At 39.0% G+C, this 17465-nt stretch overlaps 2 protein-coding genes across 2 annotated transcripts in view; both read left to right on the plus strand.

Moving 5' to 3' along the window:
• LOC311085204 (uncharacterized protein) overlaps positions 1 to 17465 on the plus strand; it is a gene marked incomplete at its 5' end in the record, with an annotated part of 70815 nt that overhangs the window by 11705 nt on the left and 41645 nt on the right. The window lies entirely within an intron of this gene.
• LOC311085205 (uncharacterized protein) lies at positions 81 to 9457 on the plus strand (the record flags this gene model as incomplete). The annotated part of the gene is made up of 5 exons (XM_084117639.1): positions 81 to 246; positions 838 to 890; positions 4208 to 4529; positions 7335 to 7402; positions 9324 to 9457. The coding sequence occupies 5 exons, from the start codon at positions 81 to 83 to the stop codon at positions 9357 to 9359; spliced, it is 645 nt and encodes a 214-aa protein (XP_083973765.1). The 3' UTR covers positions 9360 to 9457.

Below are 17465 nucleotides of genomic sequence, written 5' to 3' on the forward strand. Positions count from 1 at the left end.
TGGTGGAGGGTTCCACACAAGCCCAACCTTCTCGGCGGCCTGGGAAAGCATAGCCGCCCATTCTGGATCGGTCTCGGGCAATGCTACACGCCCCGAGGGGGGTAACGCAGCCGAGTCGTCATCTCCAGAGGACTGAAGCTCCCCCTCCGATGCTGCTATCGACATCTGGTCATCAGGAGGAGCCCCAAAGGAAACGGTTGGTCGTTCTGGAGAAGGATCCTCAGATCACCCTGGTCATGCGCCGAAGTAGGTCTATTCTGTGGGGCAGAATAAACACTAGATCGGGGCATAGACGAGGGGACTGCACCTCCCTTGAGGTAAGCGAGTCTCGATCTAAGCGCTGAGATAGTCATATTCCCGCAATGGGAACATGAACTATCCACAAAAGCTGCCTCAGCGTGTTGAATGCCCAAACACGAGAGGCAACTACTGCGGCCATCTGCTGGCGCCAGGGAACGACGGCATCCAGAAACGCACAAGCGGAATGACATCTTGAAAAAGACGCAGGGTCACGCTTGTGTTGCTTTTTTAGTGAAAACAAAAAAATAGAAATAACTCTCTGTGCTTTTCCTGTAGATTTCGGAAGTGAAAGCAAAAGCTCGGCTCCGAAGTGAAAGACAATGTGTGCGTGCACCCGCTTCCTGTTTATACCCGCGCTACGGGGCGGGGGCGCGTGACGCGATTCACGCACGCCAACGTTCATTGGCTCGTTCTGTAGACACTCGAAGTTGATAGGGCTCCCTGAAGTGATCCCAATTACGTCGTCACGTCGACGTTACATTAAACCAACATCAAGTGATTTTAAAGCTTTAATCTGTGAAAAACTCTGTTCTTCAGGAGTGTTTGGTGATGAAGTGCTGTTAGTGAAGTTTGTGAAGGAGGGAGATTCAGTCTCTCTAAACTCTGATCTTACTGAAATGAAGGATGATGATGTGGATTCAGTGGAGGTTTGGAGATGAAAACACTTTAATAGCTGAAATCAATAAACGGGCCGAAAGAATCACTGTATATGATGATGTTCTTGATGGGAGATTCAGAGACAGACTGAAGCTGGACAATCAAACTGGATCTCTGACCATCACAAACACCAGAGCTGATCATACTGGATATTATAAACTACAGATCAACAGTGAGATCAAGAGATTCAGGCTCATTGTCATTGGTGAGTTAAATATTTGTTTAACATGTTTTATATTTTAATCAGCACAAAGATACAATTAATAATTCAAATCCCGGTAACACTTTAGAATACTGTTCCTTCATTAATGAATAATTACACAGGAACAAACGAGTAACGTATTATTAACAATCTAGTAACTACTATTAACTAACAAGAAACTCTGATTAACAAATTAGTAAGTAATAGCGCTCAGATGAATGTAGTAGTTCATTATTAGCTAATCAATAACTACTATTTTTTTCATACCTCCCAGAGAACTACTATCTACAGGTTCATAAGTAACATGAATAATGCATAATTTATAATAAAAGGTAATGGTAACCCACTAGTAATGACTCAAGTATTACTACATAATTTTAAAGGAACTACTAATTATTTGGATCAGTATCTAAAGTGAAAAACATGATAACTACCTAATATTGACTTTAGTCATTGTAAGCTTTTTAGATTTTTGTAAGATTTTGAATAGCAATTCCTTCCAATGGATTTGGTAACACTTTAGTCATTACTTGTGTGTTCCCGTGATCTTCACTTTAGAATACTGATCCAAATAATTAGTAGTTCCTTTAGAAAGATGTAGTAACACTTGATTCATTACTATCCAAAACCTTACAAAAGCCTTAAAAGCTTACAATGACTTCAGTCAATATTAGATAGCTATCATGTTTTTCACTTTAGAATAGTGATCCAAATTATTAGTAGTTCCTTTAAAATGATGTAGTAATACTTGAGTCATTACTAGTGGGTTACCATTACCTTTTATTATAAATTATGCATTATTCATGTTAATTATGAACCTGTAGATAGTAGTTCTTATAGTCTTCAGTGAGGTATGAAAAATAGTAGTTATTGATTAGGTAATAGCGCTATACAAATATACTTAATAGTGAACTACCACATTCGACTGAGCGCTATTACTTACTAATTCGTTAATCAGAGTTTCTTGTTAGTTAATAGTAGTTACTAGAGTGTTACTAATGCATTACTCATTTGTTCCTGTGTAGTTATTCATTAATGAAGGAACAGTATTCTAAAGTGTTACCCAAATCCCATTTTTATTTTGGTGTTTAATGATGATATTCATTTTAAATTTAAATTTCAAACAATTTACTTTTTTAAACCATCAAGTGATCGTCTTAATCTGTGACAAACTCTGTTCCTGTTTGTTGTGTGTGTGTGTGTGTGTGTGTGTGTGTGTGTCTGATGATTGTAGCAAATTAGCTCTATATGAAATATTAATAATCAATAATAACTTGTTATAATTGATTATGAATATTTGGATTAGTTAATATAATTAATTTACTGTCGCAAATTAATATAACAATCAATGAACCTATTTGTCCCATGAACACTCAGGATCAATTGTTTATTAACTCTAAGAAATGTACATTTCCGGGGCATGGGAAATGTCTTTCTTAATGTACAATACTTCTAAGAGCAGTAACCGAGCAAATGACTCGCTCGCGGATCATTTGAACTGGCTGTAACTATCAACTCTGCAACGGATATAAATATCCGAACTATAGTGAAACACTATAGTTAGCAAGGTAACTTAGATCGAAGTTTAAGACAATAAATTAGTAAGCAGATAACACAAGTAATATTTCTCTTTAAAATACAAACAAGACTTTATTGATTATTCTAACACATACAACTAATATCTAAAACATCTAACACAAACCCACGCACACATTCATACAAGTTACAGAAAGAATTACAAAAAGAAATAAAGAAAGAAAAAAATAAAATAAAAAGGAAGAATGAGTTGGGAAAGAATGAGTTTAAGGGTAAGAGGAAGAAAATTCCGAGTTTCTATATGCACTCAAGGCATGACCTGAACGAACCATCAATCATTAATTTAACCCTTGGTTATTACATTTATGAAAACACCAGTTCAGTTAAGAGTCTGGAGGTATCTACTTGCGTTTCCGTTTTTGCGTTCCTTTTGGGACTTCCTTTGGTCAGCGTCAAAGGGGTTCGTTCGTTGGTTATGGTCCTTGTGCCTGGATAGATGGGGCGGCCACGTGTTGTGCTGGCGGAATGAAAGTCTTTGTTTGAAGCTGGCTTTGCAGAAGAAACGTGGTCGGAATCTTGTCGCAAAACTTAACTTAGAACCGAGACTCACAACGGAAAATAAAGGAAAACTTCGAAAAGGAAAGAAGATTTAGACTAGAGTAGTAAGATGGCTTGAATAAAGCTGTTGAACCCGTTCTTCTGATCTTAATTTGGGTTCCTCGGTTTGCGCGTTTGTTACATGGTTACTGGTCTGCCGGAACTTAGAGCAGCGAGAGAGAGAGCTTTGTTTTTGGGTCTAAGGTTTTTAAACTAAAAGTTTGTCCCCCCTCCTGAAGAGATCGGACCAATTAGACACTGGCTTTGTTCATAAATCATGCGTTATCTGGGATCTCCTTACTAGCAGAGAGAACAGAGGCTACAGTTTAGACATTATTACTATTATAAGAATACAAACATTTTACACAGATTTCAATCAAGCCATCTTTTGAATCATGAGCATACAATCATATTGATATGAAACACAACACACTCTCGTTCAAACATCTAACAGTTATAACAATTAAATGAATTATATGGGATTAAAGCATATTAAATGGACACATGTATTGTAGAAACACATAGAATGATGTATGAGGTTTATAAGTCCATTGAAAATTGTTCTTGAATGAGTTTTATGGATTTTGATAGGCACAGTCTTTTTGGTGTGTAAAGTTTAGACATTCCAATCGGAGGTCATGGAAAGTTCCTGCTGAAAAGAGGTTTTGTTCATCTCTCATGGGACCAAGATGGGGTCTGTTAGCCGCAGGGGTCAGCAGTACCACATCTCAACCGGTCCATCTTGCAAAACTATCAAAGTTGACCAATAAAAGTCGTTGGTCACAGACTCTCTGGAGCCTGGGTGAGTTATGGCTCTGGTTTGTGATTTGAGTCTGGGATGTGAAGACTCTTTGTGGGATTATGTATGAACAAAATCACCTAAAAGCTTCAATTGTGTTTGGTTTGTTCTCGTAGTTGTTACATGATACAGTCCTGGAGTCAGTGAAGGAGGGAGATTCAGTCACTCTAAACTCTCCTCTTACTGAAATGAAGGATGATGATGTGATTCAGTGGATTGGAGATGAAAACACTTTAATTGCTGAAATCAATAAACAGGCCGACAGAATCACTGTATATGATGATGTTCTTGATGGGAGATTCAGAGACAGACTGAAGCTGGACAATCAAACTGGATCTCTGACCATCACAAACACCACAACTGAACATGATGGAGATTATAGACTACAGATGTTTTCAGGAAGATTCTCATCAAAAGTATTCAGAGTTTCTGTCTATGGTGAGTAGAGATAATTTTTCTTCTCCTTCAAATATTCTTATCTACTATTTACAATTGTTTAATCATTTTATAGTTTGAGATGACAGACCGCATAAAAACTCACTTTGAACTGAATATAAGATTGTTGATTAGATTTGATCATATTTCTGTGTATTTAGAAATATTAGTTGATGTCAGTGTAGGTGTAGCCTACACCCAGAGTGTGCACATATTTCTTGATATGTAGCCCCTACGATAACATGAAGGAATCCACCAGAATATTCTCACCCAATCGCACACAGGAACTTGGACATAGACTCGGCCAATCAATTACTTGCATGCTGGTGCACTGGTGAATGAGAGGAGAGGAGAGGGCGGGACTAAAAAAGTTTTTTGCAAAGAACAACAGAGAGGATGGCGGCGTCCGAAGAGGTCCCATGCTGACGGAGATTTCGGTATGATAATTCAGTAAATAACAGTTTAGCTCTTAGTTATTGCGTGTGCTACATGTTTTGGTCTGAGCTACGGGACAGTTACGGTTTGAGTGGCGTGTGTAAGAGTGGAAGACTCCACGCCATCAGTACTGAAGATTCATCCGTCGTCATATCATCAACAAGTATAGTTTGCATAGTGCGAGGCAACCGTTCTCGCTAGGTAGTGCAAAGTGTTGATTATTTAGCTATACTACTAGCTCGTCGCCAACGTTGGAAGCTTGTCACGCAAGGGAAGGAAGACAACCAGCCAGTTCACAGGACGTGGACGTGTCTGTGGCTCATCTTTCCTGCTCTCTCCCTCTCCCTCCTCTCTCACGCCATTGATACACGGTGCGGTCGAGGAGTAATAGGCTACCCTGCCACACATGACTCCACCGTTGCCGCGGGATAGCAACGCCCTCGTGATGGACATGTTCTATTAATTGGTGTACGGTCGGCACATACGTAACGTGGACAATCCAAACCAAAAGGAACATTTAACTGAGGTTGGTCATGGAGTGTTGTTAAAGGGTAACTAAACCCCTGGTCAGAGCCTGACTCCACCCACTGGCAATATTTGAAAAATGCTAGAAAAGTGGGCAGACCCCAGCGGAGATAGAGGGGACGAACCGTGAGCGGGGGGGCGTGCACCTGAGACCTGCTGTCAGACTGTCTAAAATGGAGAGTTTGCTCACAGGGTCGCAAGACGACGTAAAGTACATGCATCTGATGAGTTTTATCGAGTTGATGTCAATAGCGCGCGCTCTCTATAGGCATTTTCATATTTTGCCGCTATGTGAAAAAATCCAGAAAAATGCGCCGACGCGTTTGTCGACCCCAGAGGATTATCTTTAGCCTAACCATAAATTGTGATTAAAATATATATGATCACTCACATCAAGACGCCGCTGCGGTGGTGGAGTCCATGCAGGAGGAGCAGCGTTTGGTGCTGCGTCGCTTTTCTCTGTGTGGAGAAACCCATTTCCACCTCTATTGCGTTGGAGAAGCAATCCCGCGTAAAATGCAGGTTTCACACTCACGGTCTTCCAGGCCAAGTGCATGCAAACACTAGCGCCTAATTTCCAAGTCTGCTGGAAAGCTATGCAGTCCAGCAGTGCTGTTGCAACCAGCAACACTACACCTAAGTACCCTCCTGCCCACTGTATAATACAGATAAATATACGCTAGCTCGTACCAGGGCGTGGTGAGCTGGAACCTGCTTACGTCACTTGCCACCGCAACATCCAATAGGAAAATTCAACTGCAGTAGCCACCGTTCAACCTTAAGAGGGCAGCACTCAGACGTTTTTACACCATATATTGTAAAATTAAAACACTTTATACCCAAATGTCAAAAAAGTTAATCAATGAACAGCACTAATAAAGCCCCATTCTTACAGATCATTAACTAAAAAAAGTTGGTTTAGGGTTTAGTTACCCTTTAAGTGTATTGTGCGAAACTGTTTCTGAAGTTACCACTGACCTGAAGGTTACTGTTGTGTGAATTACATTCACAATAACGTTACTGCTGTTATTTGCATATGAGGTTTATCTGCAGTGTATTTAGATATATGCTGATGTTGTTAAGTAAATCTTTCAAAGTGTTATTGAGCCACTCTGGTGAAGTGGATGTTAATACAAGGGTTTGAACATTTTATGATGGTTACAGGTTGATAGGGAAACCATTCCTATACGTTTTACATTTGATTTATAAATATATATATATACTTTTTTTTTTTTTTTTTGAATACTGGCATTTAGTATAATAAATAACCTCTCATTTCTCAGCTTTTACACTATTGCTTTTACTGTGAAGTTTTTCCATCTTTCCTGAAGTAGGGGCGTCTCATCCTCTGTCTGTAAAGTATAGTAGGTAGGGGGAATACAAGTTAAGTCACACACACACTGACAGTTAGGCTACTGATATTCTGCACTTTAGGTCTCCACCGTGACAGGTCCAAATCCTAAAGCCTAACCTATTGTGCTTTACTGAGCGGGCAGAGTAGACACGAGATTAATAGGCCTGGGGGTTAGGGACTTAGATCCTCTGATTTCCAGCCATTCAGGGAAGAGTGATTTACCCCTACTAAGCGGACGTAGGTCCCGTTCGCTACATCAGCACTGATATTAGTGTTTATTGATCTGATCTCAGTTTGATGTTTTTTATGACTAATTAGTTAAAATAACCAATTACCTTACTTTTTTACATTAACAGCAGGTTTATATTTAACTTTGTATATCAGATTGTTTTAAATGCTCTACTTTTGATCATCTTGGTTCCTCTCGATGTTTCTTCCTCTGCTTGAATATCTTCATTCATCCTCATTTATCTTTATTCTCTCATGTTTTCCAGCTCGTCTGCCAGTTCCTGTCATCAGCAGAGACTGTTCTTCATCATCTTCATCATCAAATTGTTCATTGGTGTGTTCATCAGTGGTGAATATGAGTCATGTGACTCTCTCCTGGTACAAAGGAATCAGTGTATTGTCCAGCATCAGTGCGTCTGATCTCAGCATCAGTCTCTCTCTACCTCTGGAGGTGGAATATCAGGATAAAAACACCTACAGCTGTGTGCTGAACAGGGTGGGAATTATACCGCGGCCACGCGGCCATGGCCGCCGTTGCCCTACACTTTGGCCTTCATGCCCCGTGAAAAAAAAATCATCGTACGGCCACAGTGGCCTGTGTGCCCTGGCCCTGTCCAAGTTCCACCCAAGTAGTCTCTGAACTTCAATTAGTTTGTGGATTCGCGCAGGTGCAGTGTCATAATCACATCGATGATCTCACGCATCAAAACAGCAGTGCAAGAAGCATGTAACGTCAGCACCAACAGAAGAACGACACTCTGTTGTCGACACTGGTGCATAGATATATACACTAGATTTCGCCTTGGCTACGGCATTCGTTCATGAACTGCCGTAGCCAAGGCGAAATCTATATGTCTATCTATGCACCAGTCTGCGCACACGTCACACAGCAGGAAGCGCGGGTGCCCTCAGATCACAACGTCGCTGTGTTACAAGAGGTAAAAACGATATAAATACTGTTCGTTTTCTCACACAAACCGCTCGTTTCGTGTCTTAGGCCATCAATGTGTACTTACGATGGGGAATTGTTTAATTTGGACGATGGGGAATTGTTTTAATTTGGACTCTGGTTGCTCTTTGAGACCGTGACCATAGACCTGCATTATATGACTGACAGACAAGAACGGTTTGACCTAAAAATATCAAAATCTATTTGCTAGTAGATAAGTGCCCTTTTCAGAAAAGGGCCCTATGCAAGGTTCCAGAGGTAACGGCGTCGGCACACTGAAGCGTTTTTTTTTAATAGTTCAAAGTTACTATAAGATTTAATGTTATTACCTTGACAAACTATAACTTACATCATTAAAAAGATATAAGACTCACGTTTCAGTATTTGACCACTATTGTATTCTGAGAAATTTATATTGACAGTTATGTCTTAATTTGTGTCAGGAGTTATGAAATGCAAAAATGAGTCGATACCTTTAATATGGATTATGAGCGTCAGACATTCCCATTCATAAAAAACTCCTGTGCTGTCGTCATGAAAGCGATTCACAAAGCAACGTCCCTCACGGCTTTTAGCTCAAAAGTGTGCAGATTTGGAGAAATATTGATATATTCTCAGTTTACATCAGATTTCTATTGACAGGAATAATATTTTATTGAATTTATAGCCAAATGCGTCGATGTAATCATTATGAGCGCTGTATACTGATGTGCTGTGTTTTCAATTCATACCAGCAGCCTGAGGGCGCTCTACTGAACATTATAGTCCATATTTGAAACACATGAAGAAGAGCGTTCGACAATGCAGGAAATTATTAATTTATTGGCATTTGTGTTGTTTCTGAATGCTTTTATTGGCATTTGTGGTGTTTCTGAATGCTTTTATTGGCATTTATGTTGTTTCTATTGTTGTGTGAGGGTGTATACCTTCTGGATGTAATGGCGCTCTCTCTCTCTCTCATTAAAAAATGTTATTTTTTTATTAAAAAAGTCATAATCCATGTCTTATTCCAAATTAGGATGTTATGCTATCAATCTGAATGGGAAAACCATCGAATTGTATGATGGCCTTTGTGCCCTGTCATATGGCCTTGGTGCCCCTACCTGTAAAAAAAAAAAAAGGTGGAGGCCAAATGGCCTTGCCCCTAAAATTACATAATTCCCACCCTGGTGCTGAACAATCCCATCAGCAACCAGACCACACATCTGGACATCAACACACTCTGTCACACATGTGCAGGTACGGCAGCGCTGATATTAGTGTTTATTGACTGATCTGATCTCAGTTTGATGTGTTTATTCCTCAGACTCTGTCCACTGGTGTGGGCCTACTGAAGCTGTGATCCGATTGGTCCTCTCTGCTCTGGTGGGCGTGGCTACTGTCATTATTGTGGTTTATGAGATCAGATCCAGAAGAGCTGAACGAGATCAAGCACATATTCACACATCAGGTACATGATTGATGATGTCATTTCTCACAAACTGATACTGCATGTATAAATATCTGAGATTTATTAATTTATGGCTTTTTATGTTCATCTTTTTCAGGAAGTATCGAAATCTAAAGCAGAACGCTGAACTTTAAAGGTTCTTCAAGTGTGTTTTTGTTCTTCTAGTGTTTTTTTTCATAATAAATACTGATGATTATTTGAGTTTGTGCTCTCTTTCAGTGTCAGATTTTAACAGTGTCACTTTATTGTTTATATTTCACTTTATTGTTTATAACTTCTCTCAAGTACAAAAAAAATAAAAAATAATATAGAGACAGATCTCACTTTACTACTGCTGTATATTTGTCATATGTATTTTCTTGCCTTTATCAATAAAGTTTCTCACTCTGAGGTTCAAGAGTCTCTCATGATTTATTCAGAGGAATACAAACTTTATGTATATTTTAAATATTTCAGCAGTGTACCATATACAGCTTTATTTCTACTTTTTTCTTAGCTTTCAAGCTCAGAGAGAAGATGTGTATAGGTAGTTGATAAGATGCTACTAAAAACGTTAATTAAAAATGATGGATGGCACTAGAACACTGCAGGTGCAGAGAATCATGAGACCCGAGATATTCTTTAAAAATGGGTATGGCCAAAGATTTTTCCACCAATAGATGTCTCCGGGAAAGATGATGCTAACGGTAGCGAGATCTTGAGGTGGAGCAAGAAGAGAAAGATAGCTGATTGGCTACCTAGTGATAAGAAAAGGTATAAGACCTGAGGTTCCGACCATTGCAGATCAGATGAACAGCTGCATCTCACTTTGTTGCTTGTCAATAAAGTTACTTCTTCTGAAACCTGGAACTTCGACTCTTGAGAGATTTCTTCGAGACCCGATTTGAGGACTTAGAATTTGCTACAACAAATGGTGCATTGTGTTCAGAGGTTACCAGTGAAACAGCTTTATTTCTGCTGATCCATAAGCGCCATCTACTGTCAGAGAGTCCATTACATTTCCATTCGGCCCGTCGCTGTTTTTCTGCAGACCAATGTGAAAAACGTCATGTTCTCTTCTGTATAGAACTGAACCAGTGTAACATTTAGTTAAAGCTGTAAGAATAAAATATTGTAACAACACAGTCGGCCTTTATCAGCACTAGTTCTTTGGCAAGGGTTAGTGTGTCTCTTCCCTAAGCCAACCCTCAACTACAGACCAGTCTCTTTTCTTCCCTTTGTGTCAAAAACTCTTGGAAGAGTTGTGTTCAATCAGCCCTCTGCATTTTTGTCACAGAACAACCTATTTGATGACAACCAGTCTGGCTTCAAAAGTGCACAAAACCGAAACTCTACTTGCTGAAACTCTACGGCTGGGAAGAGCGAACGCCAGATCATCTGTCCTTATTCTACTAGACCTGTCAGCTGCCTTTGACACTAAAGCACCAGATCCTCCTGTCTGCCCTTTCTGACTCGGGCATCACTGGTACGGTATTTCAGTGGCTTCAGTCTTACTTCACAGAAAGATCTTTCCAGGTTTCATGGAGAGGAAGGGTATCATCTAGTCACTGGAGTGCCTCAAGGTTCAGTGCTCGCTCCTCTTCTTTTCTCCATTTACACAGCTTCACTGGGAAAGATCATAAATGCACATGGCTTCTCCTACCACTGCTATGCAGAAGACATGAAGCTCTATCTGTAATTTCCACCTGATGATCCCGTCAGCTTGTATTCAGACATTTCTGCCTGGATGAAGGAGCATCATCTACAGGTCAGCCGTGCAAAGATGGAGATCCTTGTATCTCCTACAGACCCATCAGTTGACCACAACCTCACTGTGTAACTGAGGTCCACAACACTAACACCAACCAGGACAGCAAGGATCCTGGGGCTTGTGTTTGACGACCAACTCTGTGTTTCCACTCATATATCGACAGAAGCTCGATTGTGCAGGTTTGCTCTCATAAAACTGAATATCAGAAAAGTCTGAAGCAGTGTCTACTGGCAGATGATCCAGTAATTTTGGTGAAAGACATTCATAGTAACATTTTATTTAACCCTTACACATGGGATGTCTCCTGCTTATGTATCTGAGCTTATTGCTCTTCATCAAGCACCGAGGTCTTTATGATCAAATAATAAGTCATTGCTTTCTGTCCCTCTTATATCTCAAAAAGACGATCAGGCCTTTGCTGTTGCAGAAGTTAGAGAGATCATATCTTTAAATGTTTTTAAAAGTTTTTAAAGTTCTTGTTAGCCTTTGAGAGGGTGGGCTAGCATCTGTATAGTTAGTTGTATTGTGTTTTTATGTTTTTATGTGTTTTTTTAATGCTGCTGATTGTACAGTACTTTGGTCTGCAGGTGCAGTTTTAAAGTGCTTTATGAGTAAATAACATAGTTGATGACATAGACATAACAATAACATACTGTAGATAATGAGTAATACCTACATCAGCGAGGATCTCACCTGGTCTCACAACACTCAGCAGATCCTGAGGAAACGCCAACAGCGACTGAACTTCTTGAGAAGGCTGAGGACATTTGGCAGGCAACCGAAATCCTCAGTGATTTTACAGATGTTCAGTTGAAAGTGTGATTGACAGTTCGATCACGGTGTGGTTTGGAAGCTGCACTGATCAGGATAGGAAAGCTCTCCAGCGTGTGATAAAAGCAACTAGTTCATTTCACTAGGCACAGTTCATTTGTGGAGTAGCCTTCCCATCACTTCAGGATATTTACAGCTCCAGCATCATCAGGACGGCCCACAACATCATCAGGGACAATAAACATCCACAACACAACCTCTTCACACTCCTGCCGTCTGGGAGACGATACAGAAGTGTGAAATCAAGGACAACAAGACTTAGTTTTTATCCACAAGCCATTCGACTCCTTAACAATACATGAGACACTAACTACTTCACTCCACATTACCCTGATTGTTGCACAACGTACATTTACATTTTTTTGTATAGGTATTTGTATATGTATTTGCTTGCAGTTATCAATGAAATTTTACCACTCTGAGGTTCAAGAGTCTCTCCATATTTTATTACATTTATTATGACCAGCGCCCCCTGGAGGAAAATACAACTTTATGTAATATTTCAGCAGTGTGCACACTGTTTACAGCTTTACATTATTAAAACATTATTGGTTTAAAAACTTAAAAATAGTAAATATTAACATTGAATTAAATAGTTTATTTAAATTATATCAATGATATTAAATAATATAATAATACATATTTTTAATTTAATAATAATACCCTTTTTCTACTTTTTATTAATTATTAAATTATTATTAAATTATGTTATGCCTCTGCCAGATTGTGTGGCGTAAAACACATACACACATAAACCCACCAACAATACATTGTTTACACGACTTTCCAAAAACAGAGACAAATATAGAGAGATTGATTAGATTGAGTCAGAAGAGAGAAAGATGTTTAATTCACCGTCACTCCCTCAGCATCTGTATTATAAACACTCTCACAGCAGTGTTTAATGCCAAGGTAATATAGCACAATGTAGAGAGAGAGAGAGAGAGAGAGAGAGAGAGAGAGAGAGAGAGAGAGAGAATCGCGCACTGCGCATGCGTCCTCATATCAGCAGAGGATCTGTGACAGACCAGACGCGACTCTCCTGCTCTTCTGACTTTATCCTGCTTTACAGGTAAAAAGACGGGAATTAATAGAGAAACCATTAAAAATGGATCCGTGATTACACCATATTATACTACAGGGCTGTTGAATGCTTGAATCTGATTGGTTGAAGAACGTTCTAAGGTGTGCATTATTTTCAGGGAAACGCACAGCTAAAGTAGTTCCAGGCAGGTCTTGACCGCATTACAGTTCCATATCACTTCGCGTAGTCAACTGTAATAACGGAAAATAGGATACAATTCATAACAAGAAAAAACATGCAGCCTCATGCGCTTGATCTGCAATTTTCAACGTCTAGCTTCACAATCAATGGAAACATGCAGTTTAATTTTAATAAAGTATATAGGCCTAGGCTATCTATAATCAGTAGAAAATTAAACTGAATATAGGCTAAATAAATAAATAAATGGATAGTCCTGCAGCACGGATTTTTATTGCAGATAATATATAACAAATAAATAGTTATTGATAGGCCTACTTGTTAAAATGGCTTTGTGTTTAATTTATTTGGTTTAATTAATTAATTTATTTATGTGTTTTATAACATCTGTCAATAATAGAAAAAAGAATGAACAAATTAATTATAACGAATTGAATTAATAAATAAATAATAATATTGACGCACATGCTTGTCTCATTATTGCAACATATCTCTCTAATTACTGCATTAATAACTGCATAAAGCCGGGGACACACTTTAAGGCCGGTTATGAATGTAATTTGATACTTATGACTGATCATGACCAAACGCGTGTTCAGCGCGTTCAGTCTGTGTTCAAAGTCGGTGTTTAAAATCTGCTGCAGCGATGAAAACAGTAAGAGAATGTGTCAGCTAGTCGTGTGTCTCCAGCTTTAGTCTGCTATCAGAGGCTCAAACCTCCGTTACTAACTCTAAAATGACGTTTTGGACTTAGCAACGGAGACACTGGATTAGATGCGTAAGAAATTAGTCCTACATACAAGAGCGTTTTAATGACAACAACTTTACAAACGTCTTGAAATACATAATCTGAACAATGTTTCGATGTGTGGCAACTGTAGTATAAGCGGAATAATTGACTTCAGGCCGTTGAATTATTAGAAAAATAATGCACACCGAGGTGTAACGGCCACTCCGCTTCGCGTCGTGACCGCATTACCACCTCGGGTGTGCATTATTTTTCTAATAATTCAACGGCCTGTCGTCAATTATTCCTTACACAATGTACAGCAAATGTAAACTGTTATTGGTGAAGCAGTTTGAGGACAAATCTGTTTTTCTTGATTTATGATGTTCACGCTAACATGAAGAAATGTTATAACATGCTTCATCGTTATATTTAACAATAGTGTTGTATTTTTTATTTTTGGGTTACGAAATGTTTATTTGTTCGTGTTGAAGAGTTAATAGATGGCGTTAAATATCTCGTGGAAGCTCACTCTGTGATCGCGTACCAGTCACGTGATCAGACTCTGAGGAAAGTGAATCTGTGCATTCATTATAAATCTACTACTTTGGTGGAAATATATGATTGAATATTACCTTTAAGAAGCAAGTACAGCATGAAATACACATAATTGCTTTGAAATTAAAAACATCAGCAAAGGAGCTGTGAAAGACCAGACGAGACTCTCCTATTCTTTATCCTGTTTAACAGACATCAGTTTATCTGTCAGCCGAGTCTCCTGAGCCGGCCCTGCAACATTATAATTGTAGCCTACATTATTTTTTTTTATAGATCAACAGTACATCCAGCATGAGGCGCTCAGTGGTTCAGAGGATTTTTTTATTTTTATTTTTTTGTCTTTTTGGAGACTTGGTTCACTCAAATCTGGGAATATTTTGACTTAATCTTTCGAATGTATTTTTCTGAGCCTTGTAACTGTTAGTATACAGGATCATAGTGTACGCTTGCCATACTTGTATTTCACATAGACTGCACAAAAAAAATATGGACGTGTCCGTGTCCGTGACGTCACCCATAGGTTTCTGAAGAGTGTTTTTGAAGCCTAAAGTGGGCGGAGCCAGTCGTTGCCATCTTGGCAGCGCGCCACAAATGGGTTAAACCAAAGATATTAGCTCAGAAGTTCAAGTAAATTCACTAGAAATCCGCGCTCATTCAAGGGTGTTCAGTGTGCATCTATTGCATGGACGGAGAGAAAGCACTGACACCTGCAAGTTTTTATCTGGCGGTACTTTTTATTTAGCACTAAAAAGTTAAATAAGTATATAGTCTATCTGTTCTGTGAGAGCAACGGTACCGCAGAACAAGGGTAGTCTCTATATCTATAGACGTTTTTAAATCTGAACTCCAAAAAAGCAACAAAATTGTCAGGCATCCATTAGTGCATGTTCACAGAGGAAAACAACTGAAATACAGCGCTGGTTGTTCTCTCGATACTCAACAACGACAGAATCCAACGGTGTGGGTGAAGGTATAATGCGTGTATTAAACTGTATGAAATAATCCAGAAAAAAGCACAAGCACTGCAGAGATGCCAAGATCTGTTCAACCTCTCTCTCTCTCTCTCTCTCTCTCTCTCTCTCTCTCTCTCTCTCTCTCTCTCTCTCTCTCTCTCTCTCTCTCTCTCTCTCTCTCTCTCTCTCTCTCTGAGGCAGAAGAGCGCGTGCACGCTGGAAATGTCATATTTTGGTATGATGAACATTCACCCGCCATTGTGGCGGATAGCCTTTTGAGATTCACTCGCCAAACGGAAAATCTACCTGCATTTGGCGCTTGGCGGGTGTTAATTTCGGACCCTGAATGCGTGTATTAAATTGTATGAAATAATCCCGAAAAAAGTTGACATGACGGCTAACAGCAGACAAACGGCTAGTAGTGACAGCAGCGGCAATCAACCTGTCCCTCAAGTGGCCACGCCCTTAATTATGCAGAACTTTAAGGCTTAATATAATCACCCCCTAATACTATGATATAAGACTACATAGCCTGTAATAAAAGATAATGAATTTCAAACCTGAACCAAACATATTTTTATTCAAAGATCAACAGTCTGTCATTAGTCTTTAGTCTGCCACAAAAAAACAACATTAAAATCATAAACTCAAATGTCATTCTGAGAAAACCAACAAAATAATGACTGTTGTTACAGTGCGTAAATCAGACCTTTCAGGCTATAGTAGGGCCCTATAAAATCCGTTACAAAATAGGCCTACAAAATAGGCGTCGGTTCTATTTTTTCCCAAATTCCGTTTTATTTTTTCCCAAATTCCGTTTTTTCCGTTTTTATTTTTGCAAATTCCTTTTTTTCCGTTTTAATTTTTGGGAATTCTTTTTTTTTTTTTTACCCTTTACTGTTATTTTAGTCATAAAAAGAGTGATTTTAATGTTAATGATTAAAATGTACACAAATAAAATAGGAATGACCTTAAATTTATTGAGGTCATATATTTCATCACTCATCGAGTAAACATCACATTTACTCAGTAATGTTATGCTCAGTAATGAATGTTAATGAGCGTTATACTGTCCAGTAAAATAAATTATGTTTGTTTATATAAGTTTAAATAAAAGTGCTCCATTAGCTTTTTCTTTCAAGTAAAAAAATAGGACCAAATTTATAAGAATCATCTTTTCCATACTGTACATTAAAGTGCATCAAAAACAAGGCAAAATACAGCAAGTAGGGCCTACTCCCTGAGTTATGAAATTAAAGTTGACTTTGTCATCATGTAACAGCCAAGTTGAATGCAGCAGCAGTAATGCACGTCTGTAGGGACGTGGTGGCCTTAATAGCGTTATCATTGTACTTCTCCTTGTTCTTCACATGGCTTTTGGATAACAGGTGGTCAGTGCATGTATTTTTGCGCTTCCAGTCAATGGAATGTTGACAAAACAAGTTCGCCTGAGACATAAAACGTGGGAACTGCTCGGCTCGGTACTGAGGGCTTAGCGGCGAGGCCGGCTGCGTGGCGTGAGCATGGCGTTTCTGTTGCGTGTCAGTTGCGTGGCGTTTTCCGTGTCTTTGCACACCAGAAGCGCTGCTGCTGCTAGGTGACATATGATAAACCTCATTGGTGATATATTGGACATATGGGGAGAGAGTTGTGGAAGGCCTATACTTCATGTTAAACATAAATATATAGCAGCAAAGACAACGTCGGCAGTGTTGACGGCAAAATAGGCTATAGAATATTTCGTTCTGTTTTGACAGGTGCAGTATTTGAAAATCGATAATATTTTTTTAAATTACATTTATATTTGCATTTATGTCAAAACCTAGACACTTTCAAACATCAAAATGACATTTATTAATATGTATTCGTGTCAAAATGACATATAAATTCTATTCTATTTCTAGCATGCACGTGTTTTCGAGCCGCACCTGAGATGCGCGTGTCACGCAGGCAGTGT

Source organism: Abramis brama, assembly GCF_963993115.1.
Source record: "Abramis brama genome assembly, chromosome: 6".
NCBI classification, from domain to species: domain Eukaryota; kingdom Metazoa; phylum Chordata; class Actinopteri; order Cypriniformes; family Leuciscidae; genus Abramis; species Abramis brama.